Below are 20,364 nucleotides of genomic sequence, written 5' to 3' on the forward strand. Positions count from 1 at the left end.
CATTCGCTGCTGCAGCCGCTGCCCGGCCGTGAGCACGAGTACGAGCGCGCGCGCAAAAGAGAGAGAGAGAGCGAGAAGTGTGTGTGTGTGTGTGTGTGTGTGTGTGTGTGTGTGTGTATATATTGCTCACGTGAGGGCGAGCAATGCATGCTTAACCCGTTAGACTTGATATGCGTAACCTTTGCCTGAGCCGGGCAAGCTTGGTGAAACCGGTTAAAATCGTCGTATCATCAGTTGTCAGATAATATGGTCGCACTGTGAGGACATTTCGATGCCTGGTGAGAAGTTGCTGATGAAGTGAGAGTTTATGAGTTATCATTAGCAGAAACAATGTAAGTTTTCGCAGATAAAATACTGGTTAATGTAGATAAGCAATGTTGATGTTTCCGGCTCACAAATTTGGGACAAGGAGCGATCTCGATCACGCTGGTCGTTGCTCTGATCACTGCCATCTCGAGGGCGGGGGCCCTGTGCCTGCTTGTTGGCTGCACCATTGACGGCCATGCAGGAGCGTCGGGCAAGGCGGGGCGGGGTTGCCTCCCGCTGGTTGCTGCTTTGTCTTGGGTTGACGCTGCAGACTGCAGCTCAGCAGTCGACAGAGCTGGAGACTCGGCTGGCGAGAGTGCAGACATTGCAGCAGACGCTGGTCAGTTGTACGGCCAATCTCAGCCGCGCTGGGGTCTCCGTACAGCCCGAAAACACGACACTGGCCACCGCTCAGCTCTTTTCCCAATACATTCCCTTTGACACCAATCACACCATGATTCTGGCCCAGAGCATCGCCGCTTTCAATCGCCACCCCAACATCACGGACCAAGACATAAGCGCCGCCCAGCTCGTGCCCCTAACCGAGGCCACACAGCTCCAGGGTGTGCTGCAGCGTGCCGTGGACGAATGCAACCGCATGGCGCAGGGTGGATCACGCCCCCACCTTCCCATCCTGACAATGCCCATCACCTTCAACAGCACGACGGGCGCCTTTCAAAACGTCCACGGTGAGCCCCTTCTGCTCACGGGCTACAACGAGGCTCCAAGTTTGGACAACAATCCTCAGCACACGGCCATGGCCCGGGCACTCGGCGTCTATACGTACGGGGTGGGGTTCAACGTCGCCCAACTTATGCCTACGCCGTGGAATATATCGCAGGAGGCCATCAGCAATATCAAGTCGAACGTGGTGGCACAAGGTCTTCAAGGACGACTCGCCTCGCTTACCATGTCCAACGGCCGGCAGGGCGGCTCAAACAGCCCAACCTCATACGCCATGCCAGCATGGGCACGGGACATGTACCCCGAAATCAACCGGGATGCCGGTCAAAACCAATTTTGCAGCTATGACATTGACCACCCCGTCGTTCGAGAAATCTTCAACCAAACCCTCTCCGCGCTCATGCCCGCCATCATTGAGGAGCCGGCACTACTGGACATGCTACTCGCCAACGAGCCGGGCTACGAACGCACAAACTCGAGCTATACCCTGGCCAAGTTTGTCATCTTTTTGCAGGACTCGTATAACAACAGCATCGCGCTGCTCAATTCTCAGTGGCATACCAACTTCTCGAGCTTTGACGACCCGCGCATTGCTCAGGCCATGAGCCCCCTTGCTTTTGGCCAGGCCCAGACGTTGGTCTGGGAGCGCTTCAACATGTTGCGCGTGACGGACTTTTACACTTTTCTTCACACTGTCATTCAAGACGCCGCTGGCGGCCGAGCCAAGCTTCACGTCAAAACCACCAACAGCGATTCCCTCCTGGGCCCGCACCACTACAATGGCATTGACCGCCAAGCTCTGGGTCAGCTCATGGAGATGCACGATTGTGATACGCGTGCGCAAGCCAGCAGCAAGCCCCACCTAACACTGAATCAGTATCCACCCAACACGTACGCCCTGGACTGGGTCACTCTCACCGCTAGCTATCGCGCCATGCAGCAACTCTCAACCGAGGTCAAACCAGTCATCGATTCGGAATGGCATGTCATCAGCACCGTCTCCTTCCGCAACCCCGATATTTCCTGGAAGCACGTGCGCGCCTGCACCTGGCTGGGCTCGCTACATGGCCTCTCGCTCGTGACCTCCTGGTATTGGGGTCGAGGTAAGCAATTTTGCACGGGCGGGGCATGTGCGTGCATCGAGGTGTCGAGCAGAGATGGGATACAAGGCGGGGCAAGCAGAGACCGTGCGCAACATCAGCAGCTAACATCGGGTGTTTGGTGGTGACTGTGCATCTGGCGCACCGTCGTGGTAGCCGACTGGGAGGCCACGCCCAAAATGTCGCGGGAGTTTGCAGGTGCCGATTTTGCGTACAGCCAACTGAACCAACCACAACTCTTGGATACGTTTGTACGGGCTGGACAAGAGGTTTCAGCGCTCGGTCATCTCGCCGCCCCAATTCGTCAGCAGAAGCCCCAGGTCTACTTGTTTTTCTCAGAGCTCTCCGCGATCCTGGCGCCCGGCTACATGGAGTTTACGCAAGTCTTGTACAGCCTGTTGGCCATGACCAGCCTGAATGTGGGCTTTGCATATGAGTCGGACCCGGACCTGACCACCAAGATCCAGGGTTCCATGCTCGTACTGCCACCAGCACTGTGTACCTTTGCGCCCCTACCCCCGCGCTTGCGAGCCTTGCATCAAGCGGGTACTGCGCACCTGGTGTTGGCCACCAACAGTTCATTGCACAATCAGACATTTACGCTTGATGAACTGGCTCAGCTGGCCTCGTTGCCCACATTTGTGATGGACGGCCTTGCTGATGCCTCGGCCTTTGCTAAGCTCGTGTCATTTTTCGAGGCCCACGGCCCCGCTTCTCCTGCGTTGCGCTGTACGCAGCCGACGGGCGAGCATTCGTCTGACAACGTCGCAGTCGTTGGTGAGGGCAAGCTCTCAAACGTGTTTGGCCTATTGTGCTTCAGCGCAAGCGCGGAGGCGGTGGTCTTGATTAATGTGCTCAACGCGACGATCGAGGCAACGGTTTCATCCAGCAGCGGCCAAAATCTCTCCTTTTACGATGCGTGGACGGGCGACAAAGTCAACGCCACCGTTGCGCTGGCACCGCTTGATGTGTTGGTGCTGACGACCTCTTGATCCATCAGGCATGAAGCGACAGTTGTATTGATGTGCAGGCCTGCCAAATGGGGTGGACAGCGCAGCGCCTTTGGGACGTTTGTTTCTTGAAAATTGATATCGGTCGATTAAAACAGTGATCGGTCAAGTGGGCATCTGGTAAAAAAAGTCTGTTAGTTGCGGCGCCGGCTCAATGGCGCCATCCTTGCTCATGACCATCGACCATCTGTGGCTCTAGAAAACCACGAAAGTCTCGTCCATCAGCCGACCAGCGCATGCCATAGCCCTCGGCATTGCGAATCTCAACGACCTGCCCGTGGCCAGACAGACGCAGAGCGGGGATCAGAGGCCTGGAGAGAGCTAGCTCCCGTGTGGGAGCACGGGGCGAGTTGGCAAGGCGGATGCTATACAGACCTGCGTGGCGTGGGGCAGCTCATGCACGTTGATCCAAGCCACGTTGGTGACGAGTCGGGCCAGCACCTCAAGGGCATGTTCATTTTGGGCCTGGCGCATGACAGACTCACATCAAGGGAAGAACAGGTCCTGTGGCGCAGGCGAGAGAGGGCCCGGGACAACGCGATCAGTGCAGGTGAGGATGGTTGGTTTGGCACACGTACCGGTTCAGGTCCACGAGCGACCCCCCAAAACTGGGACGAGGTGTCGCGGTGGCAGTGCTTGGACAGAGCGCGGGCCCCTTGGCTCAAGCGAGCGGCCGAGTCGGGCTTGTGAAGCGCATTGAAGGTGGCAAGGCAGACACTGGTTCAGGGGTTGCATAAGCGGGTCCACCCATACAAGTCCACATATAGCCAAAGCACCTGCTATAAGGAGACGGTCTCAAGCACGAGGCATCGTACCTGAGGGGTGGGGGCAGCAGGGGTAGGCTGCCCTGAGTAGTGCGTAATCCCAGGAGCATGCGCAAGAGCGGCCAGGAGCTGATGCCAAGGCAGATGCGAGCAGCATCCTGCATCGCCGCAGCCGTGGCCGGCAGGGCACCAAGGTCCCGGAGCTAAAAGCGGGGAGGCAGTCAGTGGTGCCATGGCAATGTGGGCATGCAGGAGGTGTGTGCCGGGCCAACCTGTTGTTGGGCAGTTGCATCCAGATGGCTTGCTTCGCTCGTCTGAAGAGCACTCAGTTCAGCTTGGGTGGTATGTAGCTCAGGTGCCTGACCCGTGGTCAAGAGACCAACGACGCGGGCGGCCAGCACATTTAGCAGGGGCATAAGCGGCCAGCTGGCTGCCGTGGGTGGATCATGCTGTGCGCCAACTTCAGCGTCGAGCCAGGCATCAAAGCGAGCCATCAAGGGGGCGACCAAGGGCACTCGCTCGTTGGCAGTAAGCTGTGCCCAGAGATCACACAGCAGCGAAGAAGCTCCACCCGCCACCACCTCTGCCTGTGCCATGGCCATCGCCCCAATCAACGCCTCGACCAGCTCTCGCCGCCGCATCTTCTGTGTGTGTGTGTGTGTGTGTGTGTGTGTGTGTGTGTGTGTGTGTGTGTGTGTGTGTGTGTGTGTGTGTGTGTGTGTGTGTGTGTGTGTGTGTGTGTGTGTGTGTGTGTGTGTGTGTGTGTGTGTGTGTAGAGAAGATGATTAAAGCCTACTTGTGGTAATTTTTTAAGCCAGCAGAGAGAGTATGAGAGAGTTTGAGAGAGTTTGGGAGAGTTAGAGAGAGTTAGGGTAGTGAATTGGTTAGAAAAGCACAAACACAGAGAGAGAGAGAGGGAGAGAGAGAAAAAAGTACTGCGGCGCCATATCGGACGCAAGGGTTACTCTTCGTGATGGCGGAGCTTAAAGCGGTAGCCCTTCCTCTCGTACGCCAAGACCACGGCCTCGGCGATCAGACTGCTTCGCGGAGTAAAGATGTGGCAAATGTCCCAGTCCGCCATTGCACCCGGTATCTCGGCGATCGCCGCAGCCACATCTTGCACGCGATAAGACCCCGGATCTAGGTAGTCAATCTGCCAGTCTTCTGAAGGTTCGGGATCATCGGGAAACTGGAAAAAGCGAATCCGTTCCAGGGGCAGTATGTGCTGGTAGCGAGTCAGTGATTCTGAATGCACGCTTCTGGCACGAGCAAAGCCGACATCGCGATACATCTTGAGCTGACTTCACTGCCTCCAACACGGAAATAAATGCTTTTGTGACGGGACTACCAAGCAAACGTGCAAGCAATTTCTTCTGGTTCCCTTGTGTTGCTTGTGTGATTGTGAGTCCGAAGTTTTCGAGGCACTGACCGCACGCACACTGGGTGGGTACGCTGGGAAAGGGCAGCGGTATTGGTGCGTTGGCGTGGTGTTGCTGGTGATTGTGGGGAGCTGTTTGGTGGGACGACGTGTGTGTGTGTGTGTGTGTGTGTGTGTGTGTGGTTCGTGAATACCTTGGGACCATGTCGTACGCACCTTATGGTGCTTTTGATCGGGCGGGCCGCGATCGCTCCGCTGCGTCGCGTCCGCCATCAGGGCAGCAGGCCCCCGCTGAAGATGCCTCAAGTTTCGCCTTTCAAAAGTTTCCACCCAAACCATTTCGGCAGACTGCGTACGCGCGCCGGCCAGAGACACGCCAAGTGACGCTGGGCTGCAAACCGGACCAGCATCGCTTTGTTCTAACAAAGCCGACACCACCACAGCGCCTTCGATTGAGCATCAGGTCACAGGTGCGACAAGAAGCTTTGGCGAACCATCAAGATATCCCACCCGAGCCAGTCCTGCTGGTTTGCAATGGCAATGAAATTACAGCAGACACTGTCACCGTGGACCAACCCACTGTGAAGTGTTGCCTCTGTCGCAATTCAACTCCTTGGGCCATCCTCAAGCTGGGCGACATTGTGAACCTGTGTGCCCGATATCCCGATAAGCGCTGGCTTCACCGTTGGCTCAAAAAACTGTACCCCGCTGAACGCGAACGGCTATCTGCACGCGCTCGTCGCAATGGCCATCGGCTCAGCGATGCGCTGGACCCTGCTGCTACTGCCTTGGAGCGGGCCAAACAGCTGATTGATCAGCCCCAGCCTTCTTCAGCATCGACGTCACGACGAACCTCCACCCCTAGCAGCCCGAGCTCATACGCTCATGCGAGGGTCGAAGCGCCTCTCTCGGCCAAAGGCGTGCGTGAACGCCGCTCATCCAGTGGGCAAGCTGCTATACAACGGAGCACAGCCCGGGCTCAATCATCTTCAAGCCCCATGCTGCGCTCAACTGATCATGCTCAAGGCTTGCGCCTTTCCAGTGACCTAGCAGCCACATCGCGTATCTACACCCCTTCAACGCCCACACCATGGTTTTCAGCTCACAGCTCCGTGTCGCGGTCGATGCCCGCCAGCCGCCGGATGAGTACCCCTCTGTCTTCTGTTCAGAGCTCCGTGACAGAGAGCCCGCGATCTTCAATGTTCATGCCGCAATGGTCATCGGCCTCTTCCGCCGCTGCACCTTCTTTGGCTGCCTCCCAAGACCAAGAGCGCATTGCTCAACTTGAGAGAAGTCTGCAGGAAGCCCAAGTTTTGATCGCGGAACAGCAAAGCGAGCTGCACCGACATCACCGTGGTCCGTCACCCTCACCACCCACCTTCTCAGCCTATCCCGATGCCGTGAGTGCACAGGCGGCTGCACTAAGGTTCTACAAGCAGGCGCAAGAGCGCCGGCTTCTTGACGACTAGGACCTTTGTGCCCTCGGTTGGCGGGTGAAAGTAAAAATTTACATCCTCTTGGATGGTACGTGCCAGTACGGTTGAGGCAAGGCCAGGTGCTCGAGTCTTTGGTGCATGCGTGAGCTTGTGCGTCGATTTTTCCGTCTCAAAATTAAACAAATCAAAACCGCAGACAAACCCACACCCCATCCAAAAGGTCAAGATCACGACAGCCTTGCATAGTCAAGCCTGGTGCGTATACAAAAACGGTCAGCCCACAAAATTGCAGTAACACGCGGTATGAACAACAGGAGAAAGAAAAAAAAGAAGAAGAAAGGTGCAACCAAAAAGAAGAAGGAACGCAGGTCGGCAAATCTAGTCTTGACTTTGGGAAAAAAAAGAAGAAGAAGAAGAAGAAAAAGAAGAAGAAGAGGAAGAAGAGGAAGCAAAACGTGGGGCAGACAGGCGTCTATGCCTGGGGCACGGGAAGCTCGTTCACGTAAGGCATCTTGCCGTCCCAAACAGCCCAGTCGCAGTTGGCCTCAACGCCGAGGTTGTTGGTACCGCGGATCAGGTAGAACCAGTTGGTATCGGCCCAGTAGGTGCCCCACGAGTTGCGAATGATCCAGTACGGGACGTTGTTCTCCACGCCCCAGCCGGCAATCTCGATCTCGTGGTCAAGGCTGACATCGCCAGTAGTATCGTTGAAGATGCCCTGACCATTCCAAGTCTCCAGCGCGGGGGGAACGGCAATAGTGCCAGCGATGGGGCCACGTGCGTAGATCTCAGCCATCATGTTGTGCTCGCCGGCCACCTGACCGTACTCAGCAATGTGCAGCTTTGGGGGATCAGAGATGGCGGTGCAGGTGCCGGTCTCAGGGGAGCACGTCTTGCACGTGTTGGCCGCATTGCAGACCTCGTCCTTGGCCAGGTAGTTGGTGCAAGTCTCATCGGGGATACCGTTCTCGTAGATCCAGTTGTGAGCAGCGGTGGGATCACCACCTTCGCAGCCATGGGTCTCGTTGGCGGTCACGCAGTTGACCAAGACCTGCACGGAGGGCTGAATATCGGGGAAAGCTCCCTTGCGGAGCAGCTTGATGCGATCGGCCAGAGCCGAGGTGGTGCCGTGCGCCCAGCAGCTGCCGCAGTACTGGGGGATGTGCTGGTTGCGGTTGGCGGTGGTGTAGTCCATGCCGTTGATGTTGCGGGGATCGTACGTCTCGGGCAAGTCCTCGGGCGTGAGGTAGGTATGGGGCAGGGGGGAGACAACGTGGCTGGACTTGACGTTGTGGCGCACGGCCTTGCCCTTGGTGGCGGGGTCAAAGAGGGAGCCTTCGGCGAATTGGTGCGAGGTGAAAGCAGGCATGTCGACGGTGCGGTGCATGAAGAGGCGGCCAGCGGCGCGGGCCTCAAGTTCAGCGGTAATCTCAGCACCAAGGTTGATGTAAGGCTCCATGGCGGAGACGTTCTTGTGGAAGGCCGGGACGGCAAACGCAGGCTGGGAGTTGATGGCGAGGTTGTTCTCGTGCATGTTGATGCGGAAGAAGCCCTCCTCACCAAAATAGGTACCCCACTAGAGCAAGCCAGACAAGGCAAACGATGAGTGGGCGCAAGCTGGGTACAGGCAAAGCCTTGTGGCCTGAAAGGTGGCTTACGCTGTTGCGCACGACCCAGTACTCAGTGCCATCCTCGACACCCCAGCCGACGATGGAGATCTCGTGGTTAGGTACGGGGAGAATCTTCTCCTCACTGAAGATGCCATGGGTGTAGGCCTCGAGCTTGTCAGTGGCATCAATGCCAGCCACAATGGGACCGCGGGCGTAAATCTAGCAGCCAAATCCAGACGGTGAGAATGCACGGCTACCGAGCTTGTGGTTTAAGAGAGGGGGCTTGAAAGCAGACGGTGTCACGGGCGCAGGCGTACCTCGGCCTTCATCTGATCCACACCCACGAGGTTGCCAAACTCGGCCACGTAGTAGAGGGTGTAGTTGGTGATGGGGCTGCAACCCTTGTTAGGGTCGCACGTTTCGCAGATGCCCATGGCGGTGCATTCGCCATCGCGGGCTTCATAGTTCTAAAAGCGGGCCAACAGGTGCAAACGAGTGAGGGGCACGGTTTGACCGAGTGTCAAGGCCGAGTGTCAAGGTTACGGTTGAAGAAAACAAACCTGGCAAGTCTCATCGGGCACGCCGTTACGATGGATGTGCTCAAAAACGGGACCTATCAAAGCATAAAGGTGAGGTAGGTTGACGAAGATGAGACCCATTGGAGCGGGACATAATCATGAAGAAGCGGGCAGGGGGACGCACCAGCATTGCCGCCCTCGCAGCTCACGCCGGCGTTGCAGTTGAGGAGAACCTGAGACAATCACATAAAATCAGCCGGGCCAGGTGATTGACAAGGGGGTGAGCTCAAGCGATGACCTGAAGAAATGCCAACGGAAATCAACCCCCACGAGCTCTCCAAAGAAGGGAAAAGAACAAAAAAAAAAAAAAAAAAAAAAAAAAAAAAAAAAAAAAAAAAACGGACCTGGGGGGCAAGGTTGATTTCGGGCCAGGCCTTGCGGCGGAGGATGGCCATGCGGTCATTCAGAGAAGAAGTGGTGGCAAAGGCAACACAGCTGCCGCAGTACTCGGGAATGTGCTGGTTGCGGCTGCGAGTCAGGTAGTTGACGCCAGAGACGTTGGCCCAGGAGAAGGTTGTGGGGAGGTCCTCGACGTTGATGTACTCGTGGGGGCGGGGGGCGCTGATGCGCTCACCCTCGGGGAAAACAAGCTGGCTGTCGCGGCACATGCCTCGCAGCGGCTTGGCCGACGCCAACGCGACGGCCAAGCCCAAAAGGGCCAAGCCCAAAAGGGCCAAGCTCAAAACCTGCATCTTCAACGGTCAATCTACACAGGCAGCCATGACACATATCAGAACACCGACCCTACAAACAGCCCTCGACGCTAAAATAATATAAAGATCTCTCGCTGAAACGAGAGAAGAAAAATGTGATAGAGAGAGAGAGAGAGAGAGAGAGAGAGAGAGAGAGAGAGTGTGTGTGTGTGTGTGTGTATTTTTGGAGGAACTTGTTGTGTTCGCCTCTTGTGCGATTTTTTTTATTGTGTGTGTGTGTGTGTGTGTGTGTGTGTGTGTGTGTGTGTGTGTGTGTGTGTGTGTGTGTGTGTGTGTGTGTGTGTGTGTGTGTGTGTGTGTGTGTGTGTGTGTGTGTGTTTTTCGTGTCAAAGCAAAGTACTGTTTATATGATCGATCCTCAGGCAGACACATACGGTCGAAGATCATTTGGCTGGGTGGCTGGAAGAGGGACGGCGGGACGGGAGGAGGAGGAACAGCGTGGGGGAAAGGGGGCTTGTTTTTGAATGTGGCAGGGTGAGTTGGACTACGAATGGTATCTGTTAGATTCTATTTTAAAAAGAAGTTCAACCCGGCAAGGTGCCTGGGTGATATGGGAGCGCAAGTTGGTGTTATGGACAGTGTGGCTCGAGCCAAAGACAACCAACAAACAGAGACATGAACTGACACAGACGAGTCAAATGATGCGGCGATGGGGCGCGTTCCCAAACCCCGCCACCGCCAAAAGGGCATGAGCCCGGGACACAAAGTACACAACGGACGGACAACCAAGAACGGGATCAAGCGGGTCAAGTATGACACCCAGAACAGTTGAACCGGTTCAACAGGCACCAGTCAACTCCATCAGCAGAATGACAGGAGCAAAAAGGAAAACAAAAAGTAAGGAACACGGAAAAGAAAAAGAGAAGAAGAAGAAGAAAGGACGGATTCAAAAACAAGTGGAACTGGCATCCATGACTCTGTGATCATCGAGCCAGAGGACCAAAAAAAAAACAAAAAAAAAAAAAAACTGCGGGGGCTGAGGGAGAGCAAACCAAACACAAAACCACGAAACCAGAAAGCAGAAACGGGCGGGTCACAGGGATGTAGCCACACGTGTTCCCGACAGCAGCGCCACAGCAGCGCAGCAAGCAGCTTTTTGGCCAAGCACACAAACACGCAGGACATGACAGAGGGACCGGACAGTCAGACAAAGCACTCGCTGGCCCCTTGCGGATCAGGACAAACAGACAACACACAGCGAGCTCGTTCAGAAGAGCTCAGGCAGCAGAGCTTGGCTTCCGGCTTCCGCCTTCCTTGCACGGCAGCGAACAAGAATCAGGCAGAGCGAGGCACGTCGTTGCCAAGAGCCGCGGAATCCTCGGCGAAATCGTCATCCTCATCGGCAAACGTGTCCAGGAGTGAGATGCACGGGTCGGTGAGACGATACTCATGATGTAACGAGTCGGCAAATTCGGGCACGGCACTGGCGGTGGACGGGGGTAGCATGAGAGACAAGAGCATGGGCTCGTCTTGCTCATGATAGGATGGATCCATGCTCAGGCGATTGGACCGCAGAGGGTCGCGCAGTGGCGACTCGAGCGGGGTGGCAGCCAGTATCCGATCGGGTACAGAGCGGAGAGTGCTGGGTCGCGGTTTGGGGCGTTTCCGGGCCGCTTGACTTCGCGAGTCGACTGTCGAGGCAGTGGTCGAGCTGGCCGCAAGCTGCGAACTTGGGCTGTGAGACCGCACGACATTGGTGGAGCTGCAAGCTTGGTCCAAGCTTGGTGCCATAAAACTCAGGGGATTGGTGACGAGGTCCGGGTCTGCGGCGTGGAGATCACTGAGGGAAGGTTGCGTTTGGCTCAACAGCGACACGGCCACCTGTCCGGGGCCTTGGATCTGGAGTGTAAACTGGCTGGTCGATGGGTTGGGAGTCGGGACCGCTGACAGACAATGACAAAGGCATGGTACGGTGAGCCACCACTGGCAAGCGGCCGAACATAGGGGAGAACCTCCGACCTGGTGCCAGACTGGGTCAAGGAGCCGTCACTTACTCATTGTGCTTCCCGGTGGAGCTTGAACGATAAAGACGGTGCGATCACGAACAGTGGCCAGAGTAGCCATGTCACTTTTGGCAACATGGGCCAAGGATTGTCGTTTGCTGAGAAGTTGACGCATGCTGGCTGCCGAGGTGGAATGCAGCAGTTTGAGCCTTTCAATCTGATCGTCCAAGGACTTGAGTTCATCCTGGCACAGCGTCAAGAACCGATGGGTGATGAGCGAAACGAGAGCGAGCTAAACTTGGAGCCGTGGGGGCGAGCCTTGGCACACCTCGCGGTTTTCCTGCACGCGCTGGCCTTCGGGAGAGGTGGCATCGGGGACCCATTCCAGTACTTCATCGTTGCGGGTTCGGCGACGAATGAGACCCAATTCTGCACAGGCACGCGGTCAACCACACGACACGAGCATGAGTATGCAAGTCACAGCCGGCAAGTAAGAAAGAACAAGCACGCATGCTTTGAGACGGAGCATCTGCCTTCGCCGGCAGGAAGTGGCTGAAGCGGCCCGGCACCAACACAACAGAAATTGAACCCTCATGGCGAGCGGGCCGAACCTTGGAGGGCGTCAGCGACGGGGGCGGGGTAGTTGTCATTGGGCTGGAGGAGGCCTTGGTCCGAGGTGCGAAGGGCCTGGAGCAAGCTGATGGTTTGTTCAAAGAGGGGGGCGCCCGGGCCCAACAGGGGTGAGTCAGGGTGGGTATCGGCATCCTCGATGTCGCTGTCATCCTGCGGCTGGGTGGACGTGTTGTTGGAGGTGTCGAGCTGGAGTTGAACAGCCGCGGAAGCGCCACGACGAGCGCGTTTAGGCATGGGCTGCGAATGATGCACGCGGCGCTCCGGAGTGGTGGCCAGACGGTCTTCGGGAAAGACGGGCTGCGAGCTGTCAATCTCGAGCATTTTGGCGGCTGCGGCGGGGGGGCCGCTGCTGTGACTCATGGAGCATTGAGTCAAATATGTCGCTGAGACGTGGGGGAGGTTCCCGGCGAAGGCAACGGAGAGCTTGAAGGAGGAAGGGCTCTTCTTCTCTTTGTTGAAAAGAGTTGGAGTGGGAAGACGGAGCGGGAGCGAGCGGGGGCGAAAGGGAGAGGAGGCAGAGGGAAGCAGGATGAAGCTTGGTGAAGAGGCCTGGACCACGAGGCAAGGGTGGCGCTGTCGCTTGGTGCACCCTGGGTCGGGTCCGTGCTTGTAGGCGAGGGCAGTGACAGTGGCGAAGGGCGAGCGTTTGTTGTGGCAATGAGAAACTGGCAGCGCGTGGCGAATCGGATCAAATCGACCACCCGACAATCACCGATACCAGAGCATTTGAATAGCAAGCCAGCACCCCGACCGCGAGTTCTCAGTCGGCTGGTGAGGCGTCACTAAGCTGCGCGACGTCTTGACCCATCAAAGATGACAAGCACGCACACACAGAGAGAGAGAGAGAGAGAGACATACACACGCATACACGCATACACACACGATTTGATTTGATCTGATCGGCGCGCGCGCTCTCACACAAAAGAAAAAAAGAAAGTGAGAGAGAGAGAGAGAGAGAGTGTGTGTGTGTGTGCGTGTTTCTAGAGCTGCCTACGAAAAAAAGGCGCTGGGACGCAGCGTCTTTGTCTGAATATATCACGAAAAGCAGGCGGCGGGGGTGGCAGGGTTGAGATGTGGGCTAGAGGGGAGGGTGATGGTGGGTGACGGCAGCGCGAGCGGGGTGCGGGCGGCAGCGACGTGGGAGCTGGAGCGGCATCTACGACCACTGCTCGGCGCCAGCGCGCTTTCCTCAGCGCGTTGAAGTTTGCCGCCAAAACCACACCTTACTGCGCGTTGTGTGTGCTGTTTGTGTTGGGTTTATCACACTTGTGCGATCCTGGGCTTGTCTTGCACAGGCAATTATCCAAAGGTGACTTTTACGGCTGAAACTATTGTCCAAAACAACCTTGTAATTTGTCTGACAAATCCAATGTCCCATTAACCAAGTAGACGAAGGTGTAAAGTGTAGTCAGATCTACACTTTAAAAATGTGCATTGTTGTGTGTGTGTGTGTGTGTGTGTGTGTGCGAAAGCGTTTCGACGCTGCTGCGGGCAGAGAGAGTGGCGGTGGCGGTGGCGTGGTGATGGTGGTGGTGGTTCAGGGAGGGAGGGGGAGGCTCTTTTGATTCGGTACCTGGTCTTCAGCTTGTGCAGGAACAAGAGGGCTGGCAGAGAGGTGGAGGGTTTCCCTGACTGGGTGCTGGATTGAAGTTGATTGCTGCTATGGGGATAGGCTCTACAGACACTCTCCTCTGGACAGCTTGATACGGCGTGTCGACTGGAATCATGGTGTCCATTTGTACAAGTAGAGGTGACAGAGTCATGATGTCGGCCAAAGTTGTTCCTCGCGAGCCTCGTTGGAGAGAGGACGGATAAACTCACTTGAGACACAAGCAAGAGGAGAGAAGAAAAAGCGCAGGGCCAGTAGGAGCGCGCGAGGGGAGAAAGTGTCTGTGAGTGAGCTGAGCGAGAGCTCCGAGAGTTCTAAGAACGACAGAGCATGCACACACGCGAGGTACGTCGGCGCACAAAGTACAGCACACTGAGATCAGCACCGAGATCAGCACACCGAGATCAGCACACCAAGATCAGCACACACAGCACACGGAGGTCAGCACACAGAACGCAGCACACACATAGCACACGAAGATCAGCACACAGTGTGCAGCACACACATAGCACACGGAGATCAGCACACAGTGTGCAACACACACGAGCACACACACACACACGTTCAATAATTCGGACTGGACAGAAACACACACACACATGTGCACGCGACTTTTTTATTTATTTTTAATTTTTCAAACCCCCTTTTTGTTTTATTTTTTATGTTTTTTTTGCGGTGCGCGAGTCGACGCGAGGTGGTTTGCCGGTCAGTGGTTTTGATTGATATGATTGATCGACTGGACTCGAGTGGGGTTGAATGGCGAGGTGGATGGGGGGAGGGTTGGCTCTGTTGAGGGGCTTGCATTTGGGCTGATGCCGGGCAAAGGTTTGTAGAGGGTGGTGTGGATTTGTGGAGCCGACGCATCAATTGGATCAACGAGGGGCGGACTCGGCTGGGCTCCGCAGGGCAAGGTTGGTGGTTGAAGCGGCGTGTGCCTCGGCGGGCAGTTCCCAATCTGAAAGGGTTATTTGCTCGCTCCCTGTTGATACCTTGTTCAATGGCCCTCTTTCTTCCCTGTTGGGGGAGGGTTTCGGCTTGACCTGGTGCGATCAAGACGATCAGAGATAACGCTCGCCTCTCGATATTTTGCCTTAGCCCTTTTTTATTCCAAGCAGTCTTCAAAGCATCGTTGTGTGCGAAAAGATCAGGCTAGTGTGCGTTGTCATACCCCTCTTATCCGTCTTGGTGGACATCAAACGACACCCGGTACCTGTGCTGCTCTCTCCTCACGGCAATCCACTCTTTTTTTTTTTTTTTCTCGCTGTTGCAGAGCTTGGTTTGGTGAACGCAACTGCTCTCGACTGTCGTAACCGCCAACATGGCTAAAGGTACGTCCTCGTGGAACCCTCGCGCATCATCTGCTCCCATCTTTGGTCACAGCTGCTGCTCAATGGAAACCTCTGCTTTCCCCAGCTGATGCCTCCTTCTCGGAGGACATGACTGTCCAAGAGTTTTTGCAAGGTAGGCCGGACGCTTGCGATCGCACACCCATCATTGCAACCCCATCGACGCACAGGCAAAGGCACCGTCATGCTCTTTCTCTATTGACGCCTTGCACTTTTTGTTCTTGGTCCCCTTCCCGCGCCCGACTGGTGCGCACACCCTAGTTGCTGGCCTGGAAGAATATTATCAGCCTTTTGTGGAGCAGGGCGTCAAAACGGTCAAGGACATCATCGACTCGGCCAAGGTTTGTCCCTGCATGCTCTGCTTCACCTACAACGACCTTGTCATCCCTCCTCCAGCCCCGTATCTCGAGGCCCTGACGCACCATGCCTCCCCGTTCACTCGAATGATCATGTGGTAGTATTTGAAAGAGGACTGTGGTCTCAAAGCCGTCCACAAAGGCAAACTTGACTCTGCCATCAAAACCTATGAGGGTTCGTCCCGAAGAAAGACCTGCCACATGCCGCCACCCCCTGCAAAGTCGATGAAGCCACCTCATGCCTGACCGCCCCCTGTCCAACAATTGACTCGCACACCACAGGTACAACCAAACGTTCACGATTGGGATCGATCGGACGCATGTTCCGGCGCCGCTCCAACAGCCAGTCCAAGATCCCCATGGCAGCTGAAGTTGCAATGGCTGGACCCCCTCCTGCTGCAGTCCCTGCTGGCCCACCAGCCGCCGTGTCCACCCCAAAGAACCAATCAAACCGCTCCTCAATCGATGGACGTGGCCTGCCCCCGCTTCCTGGTACCGCCGCCGATGACGCATTGGACGATGCCATCTCAGGCCTTCAACAAACCGGTGGCTACATCAATGGCCTCGATGCCTCTCAAAGCTCTGGTACCATCCCTGTTTTCAACCGCGTCTGAAAAAACACCCAGCCCCGCCTGAAATGTAAATCACCCCTGATGTCTCACGTCCCGCTTCCTACTGCCGTTGCTTCTCATTGAGCCCACTCGATAGGCATGCCCAGCGATGTTTATGAGGATCCCGACCAGGCCGTGTCGTCCGATGCATATGAAGATCCGAGCAAGGCGGCGTCCCCACTACAGGAAGACACTTACGATGACGCCGACTCGGTCGCCATCGCCTCTCCCTCGCGCCCATCAGTTCCCAAGCCATATGCCGCCTCTGAGCCCGTTGGCGCCGCCTCTGATGAGCAAGTATACGAAGATCCCGACAGCCACAAACCTGGCCCCACAGCCGATGCCAGCGCCCACGACTACGAGAATTACAACGGGGCCAACTCAGGCCTGCCCGAGGCCTTGGCTTCGGCGCCCTCGCTACCGGCCCGTCACCCCAACGCCTCGGCGGCTGCTGCTGCTGCCGTGTTGGAACAACCAAACTACGAAGACGTGGACGATCAGCACGACTACGAAGATCCTCAGCCATTGCCCAGCGAGGAAACAAGCTCGAGTCAGCCACCCCGCGTACCCATGAAGCGACCGGAATCTGTCCTCGTGGAGCCCGACCAAGCGCCCTTGCCCGCGGATCCCAACACTTGGAACAACGGCGAGGTGCTCCGATGGCTCCGAGAGAACGACCTCAAAGACTTTAAGGATGCCATTTACAGCAACGGGTTTGATGGCAAGAAGCTCCTCACCCTGAACGGCGATGCCTTCAAGGCTGGTGGCTTTCCTGCTGATCGTTGCCTCGTCCTGGACCAGGCGCTGAACAACCTGCGCCGCCAAGCGGCACCCACCAACACCCTTCCCAAAGGCTCCACTCTCAGCCCGCCACCCACCGACGAGACAATTGCACCCCCGCGCCGCGCCATGGCCAAGGCCGACTATGTCGCCGATCCTAGCCTGAAAGTCACTCAGCTATCCTTCAAGACGAGCGAAATTGTTTGTAGCTCGCTCGTCGTGTCCCCACATGGCCCGTGTGCCAGGCCGACAGCCGACTTTCTTGCACATACTCACACCGTCGCACATGCCCTGTCCCCTGTGTTTGGCGCCTGGGCTCGCGTGGCATTCCTATGCGAATGTGGATGTAGGTGCAAGTCCTCGATGATTCACACAATTGGTGGAAGGCTGAGAATAGCCAGGGCGAGATTGGCCGCGTCCCGTCCAACTACTTTGAACTCGTTGATGGCGACGATTTTGACCACGAAGCGTGAGTTTTGCGTGTCCTTGGCCCGAGTTTGCTGGCAGCACAACCCTGTTTGATTGAGTTTGGGTAGCGGGTCAATCTACAGGCCACAGCTCATGTGTGTCACGGGTCGGCTGCAGCTGGTTCCATGGGGACATTGTGGATCGTGTTGTGGCTGAGCAGCGTTTGAACCGAGCTGCGCCCGGCACCTTCCTGATCAGGCGCTCGCAGCGTACAGCCAACGGGCTGACCCTTAGTGTCCGGTGTGTGCTGTGGCTCCCCTACGTCAACCCTCTTGTCCTGGCAGATCCAGGCTCGCCTTAAATGTCGCCCCATCGTCGTATTGCTGCGGGGCGTCGTGCACGCTTATTCATGTGGGTGATTGCAGGAGTGAAACCGCGGTTATCCACCTACCGATCGAGGTGGGGGAGACATACAGTTTCGGTGGAAGTGGTGCCTCGTAAGTTTACCGTCTCAAAAGCATGCTGTGCACTTTGGCGATTTGACTCTAGCCCCGTCCTCTGGTTGCTCATGTGCCACTCTTGTCTCTTTGCATGTTGGGGGGCCTTGACCGCAGCTGCTTTCAGTATCTATTCCATATGGTCGCACACTATCGTGTCAATGACATTCGGGTTGGTTGAGGCGCCATTGAACAGCCCTTTGGCATCTCCGCGCGAGCTCACTTTGCTGTGCTGCATCTGGACGCCATTCCTATGTACAGATTAATGGTCGGGACCCACTTCGGTTGCATTATCCATGCCCCAAGCCCTGAGGCAGCCACTTTGCCGATCTGTTTTTGTTCTGTCTATTGTGTTGGTGGAGCTTTTGATTGACCGTGCCGTGACGGAGGTCAAGGATAATCTGAGTGTGCGCATCAAGAAGCCATCCGACCTCCTTTCAGTTTTCCCCCTCCTTGCGGAATTGACGGAAAAAAACCTGTATCAACAAGAAGCGATACCCCAGCTCTGTTACCAAGTGTCAATAACGTGTTCACCACCTTCACGTGTGTGTGTGTGTGTGTGTGTGTGGCATTTCCTTTCCTCTTCGACACACATCATCAGTGAGTCGTCCGCCAGCGGGTCAGTGGCGCCAGAGCTGCTCAACTGGGTTTGGCGCCACTGACCCACTGATGGAGGGCTCGGTGGCAATGAGGTAAGGCAGATGTCAGGCGTGTCGTGGCTGTGTTTGATGTGATTGGTGTGGTTGTTGCACCACCAGCTCGAATTAGAGTCAGGGCCCAATTGGCACCTCGTGTGTATCGTTGCGGCCCCGCTAGCGATGCTGGGAGATAAATGAGCCCGTGTCCTTCGGGACCGGGTATTCTGTTTGAGCGATACAATCAAGCGTTGGCCGTTGCCTTGTGCAACCATGGCCCGTCTTGGCTCTCCCTCCTTCGGACATTTCCTTCTTCTTTATTTCCCTTGTTTGACGTGATCTTCAAACGACTTGATGGCAGCTCGTCAACCTCACCTCGGCATGTCTCCTTGCTGAAACATAGTTAAAGTATAATGTCGCCACAATCAGCCAGCTGAGCTGGCCAGTGGTATGGCTTTGCAGTCCCATAAAGGCTGGAAGCCAAGCCTGCCGTGCAGGCTGGCATTAAGCGGGCTGTGCCTGCCATCTTTATCCGACTCTTTATTAACCGAATCGACTCGAAATGATATTTACATGTCAACATCATCATCACCATGTTCTTGCTTCAAGTCATCTTCAAGCCCCGCTCCCGACGCATGAGCGTAGGGACGCAACCATGGAAAGGGCAAGGGGAAGGGACGCAACAAGCAGCGCAGCGTGACAAAGCCGCCAAGGAACCCCCACATTTTTTTTTTTTTTCTTTTTTTCCTTTTGCGCTCTTTGAGCGTTCCAGACAAGACACGGTGCGCCGTGATAATAATCATCGCAATTGTGTGCCAGCTAGCCGGGGGACCAGCGGCTCAGCTGAGCCAGCACGGCTGGCCATATGGCAACGTTAAAAGTCAGGTAGAATGTGTATGAGATTGGGATGCTGGCACCACCAGCCAAGGGGTAGAGCCAAAGGCCTCGGCGATGCGCATCGCGCAGTTGATGCGTGAGCACGGCGGTCAGTGGCAGCAGAAATGTGTCACGATGGGCGCCCGCAACGTTGCACCGGTGAGCCACATAGCTCAGCAAAAGCGCTGCGGCAATGGCTACTGGCAGTGAGTGTAGCCACGGCCGCGTGGACAGGGAGGTGGCTGCCTGCAACCCCGGCAGCACGACACGCCCGATTCGGTGAGACTCCCTGCGGCTATAACCAACAGGCATTGTGCTGTGACAAAGTGAGTGCTTGAGAGGTGATGCGTGATGACTCTAGACTCGTGGCACACACCGTAAGACTCCAGCGCGAGGCGTGGAAAAAGTGATCCAGGTCCATCAGACTGGCCAGGATGGCACAGATGATGGCTTGAAGCAGGGCACGGATCACCCGCCCATGCCGAATCAAGTCAAGAGCCTTGCCCGTGAGCCAGGCAGCTCCGGCACTACCGGCGTGTCCACTGGTGTCAACCAGTGCCTTGGCGATGCTGTTGCAGTCAAATGGCAGAAGGATGAGTCGGGCCTCATTCACAAGCCGCGCCATTGAGGGCGATATCCGACCACAGGGGCCCCAAAAAGGTCGGCAAGGGGGTATGCCCCACCAAAAGACAAAAAGGAGGCTGCAAGAGTTGGCCGGGCAAGCCTGTGGTTGTCGGCACGTACCGAGGCCAGTCGGGACGCGTCAGGAGATGATCGAGGAGCAGGAGGGCCAGCAAGTGCACCAAGATGACCACGACCACGAAAACGAGGAGATGACGATGGATCTGGGCCTGCGCACGCACGAGGCTGCGTGGAGTGTACTCGAAGCGCACGGGCTGCATAGCCAGTGCCTCGGGAGCAGAGGCACCCATTTTGATTGGACAACCACAAGAATCCTGCCCAGGCAGCAGGCCGTGGGCCCTAGGTGGGCGGTTTCAACTTCCTCCCCACACCCGCACCGATCACGACCTCTTGATTCAGGCCATTTTGCTTGCACCCTGAGCTGCTGTGGTCAGCCCAAAAGTGTTTGA

At 56.3% G+C, this 20,364-nt stretch overlaps 8 protein-coding genes across 8 annotated transcripts; 3 read left to right on the forward strand and 5 right to left on the reverse strand.

The window, feature by feature from the left end:
* Window positions 1-502: 502 nt before the first annotated feature.
* MONBRDRAFT_30118 (uncharacterized protein) lies at window positions 503-3,082 on the forward strand (the record flags this gene model as incomplete). The annotated part of the gene is made up of 2 exons (XM_001750544.1): window positions 503-2,093; window positions 2,247-3,082. The coding sequence occupies 2 exons, from the start codon at window positions 503-505 to the stop codon at window positions 3,080-3,082; spliced, it is 2,427 nt and encodes an 808-aa protein (XP_001750596.1).
* Window positions 3,083-3,169: 87 nt separating this feature from the next.
* MONBRDRAFT_39237 (uncharacterized protein) lies at window positions 3,170-4,480 on the reverse strand. The gene is made up of 5 exons (XM_001750583.1): window positions 4,137-4,480; window positions 3,916-4,067; window positions 3,679-3,817; window positions 3,476-3,565; window positions 3,170-3,371 (listed from the first exon to the last, which is right to left on the reverse strand). The coding sequence occupies exons 1-5, from the start codon at window positions 4,464-4,466 to the stop codon at window positions 3,252-3,254; spliced, it is 831 nt and encodes a 276-aa protein (XP_001750635.1). The 5' UTR covers window positions 4,467-4,480; the 3' UTR covers window positions 3,170-3,251.
* Window positions 4,481-4,825: 345 nt separating this feature from the next.
* On the reverse strand, window positions 4,826-5,155 carry MONBRDRAFT_30120 (uncharacterized protein; the record flags this gene model as incomplete). The annotated part of the gene is made up of 1 exon (XM_001750584.1): window positions 4,826-5,155. One exon carries the CDS (start codon window positions 5,153-5,155, stop codon window positions 4,826-4,828), a length of 330 nt encoding a protein of 109 aa, XP_001750636.1.
* A 290-nt stretch (window positions 5,156-5,445) lies between these two features.
* On the forward strand, window positions 5,446-6,711 carry MONBRDRAFT_12707 (uncharacterized protein; the record flags this gene model as incomplete). Its single annotated transcript, XM_001750545.1, has 1 exon — window positions 5,446-6,711. The coding sequence occupies one exon, from the start codon at window positions 5,446-5,448 to the stop codon at window positions 6,709-6,711; it is 1,266 nt and encodes a 421-aa protein (XP_001750597.1).
* Window positions 6,712-6,822: 111 nt separating this feature from the next.
* On the reverse strand, window positions 6,823-9,558 carry MONBRDRAFT_34651 (uncharacterized protein; the record flags this gene model as incomplete). The annotated part of the gene is made up of 6 exons (XM_001750585.1): window positions 6,823-8,254; window positions 8,337-8,507; window positions 8,606-8,755; window positions 8,849-8,901; window positions 8,991-9,039; window positions 9,211-9,558. 6 exons carry the CDS (start codon window positions 9,556-9,558, stop codon window positions 7,151-7,153), a joined length of 1,875 nt encoding a protein of 624 aa, XP_001750637.1. The 3' UTR covers window positions 6,823-7,150.
* Window positions 9,559-10,854: 1,296 nt separating this feature from the next.
* On the reverse strand, window positions 10,855-12,515 carry MONBRDRAFT_12709 (uncharacterized protein; the record flags this gene model as incomplete). Its single annotated transcript, XM_001750586.1, has 4 exons — window positions 10,855-11,462; window positions 11,574-11,766; window positions 11,851-11,951; window positions 12,134-12,515. 4 exons carry the CDS (start codon window positions 12,513-12,515, stop codon window positions 10,855-10,857), a joined length of 1,284 nt encoding a protein of 427 aa, XP_001750638.1.
* Window positions 12,516-15,082: 2,567 nt separating this feature from the next.
* On the forward strand, window positions 15,083-17,379 carry MONBRDRAFT_12710 (uncharacterized protein; the record flags this gene model as incomplete). Its single annotated transcript, XM_001750546.1, has 4 exons — window positions 15,083-15,092; window positions 15,178-15,225; window positions 15,749-16,051; window positions 16,175-17,379. 4 exons carry the CDS (start codon window positions 15,083-15,085, stop codon window positions 17,377-17,379), a joined length of 1,566 nt encoding a protein of 521 aa, XP_001750598.1.
* A 1,837-nt stretch (window positions 17,380-19,216) lies between these two features.
* Window positions 19,217-20,205, reverse strand: MONBRDRAFT_30124 (uncharacterized protein; the record flags this gene model as incomplete). The annotated part of the gene is made up of 3 exons (XM_001750587.1): window positions 19,217-19,519; window positions 19,650-19,842; window positions 20,018-20,205. 3 exons carry the CDS (start codon window positions 20,203-20,205, stop codon window positions 19,217-19,219), a joined length of 684 nt encoding a protein of 227 aa, XP_001750639.1.
* Between the last annotated feature and the right edge of the window lie 159 nt (window positions 20,206-20,364).

Source organism: Monosiga brevicollis, genomic scaffold, assembly GCF_000002865.3.
Source record: "Monosiga brevicollis MX1 MONBRscaffold_43 genomic scaffold, whole genome shotgun sequence".
Lineage (NCBI taxonomy): Eukaryota > Choanoflagellata > Craspedida > Salpingoecidae > Monosiga > Monosiga brevicollis.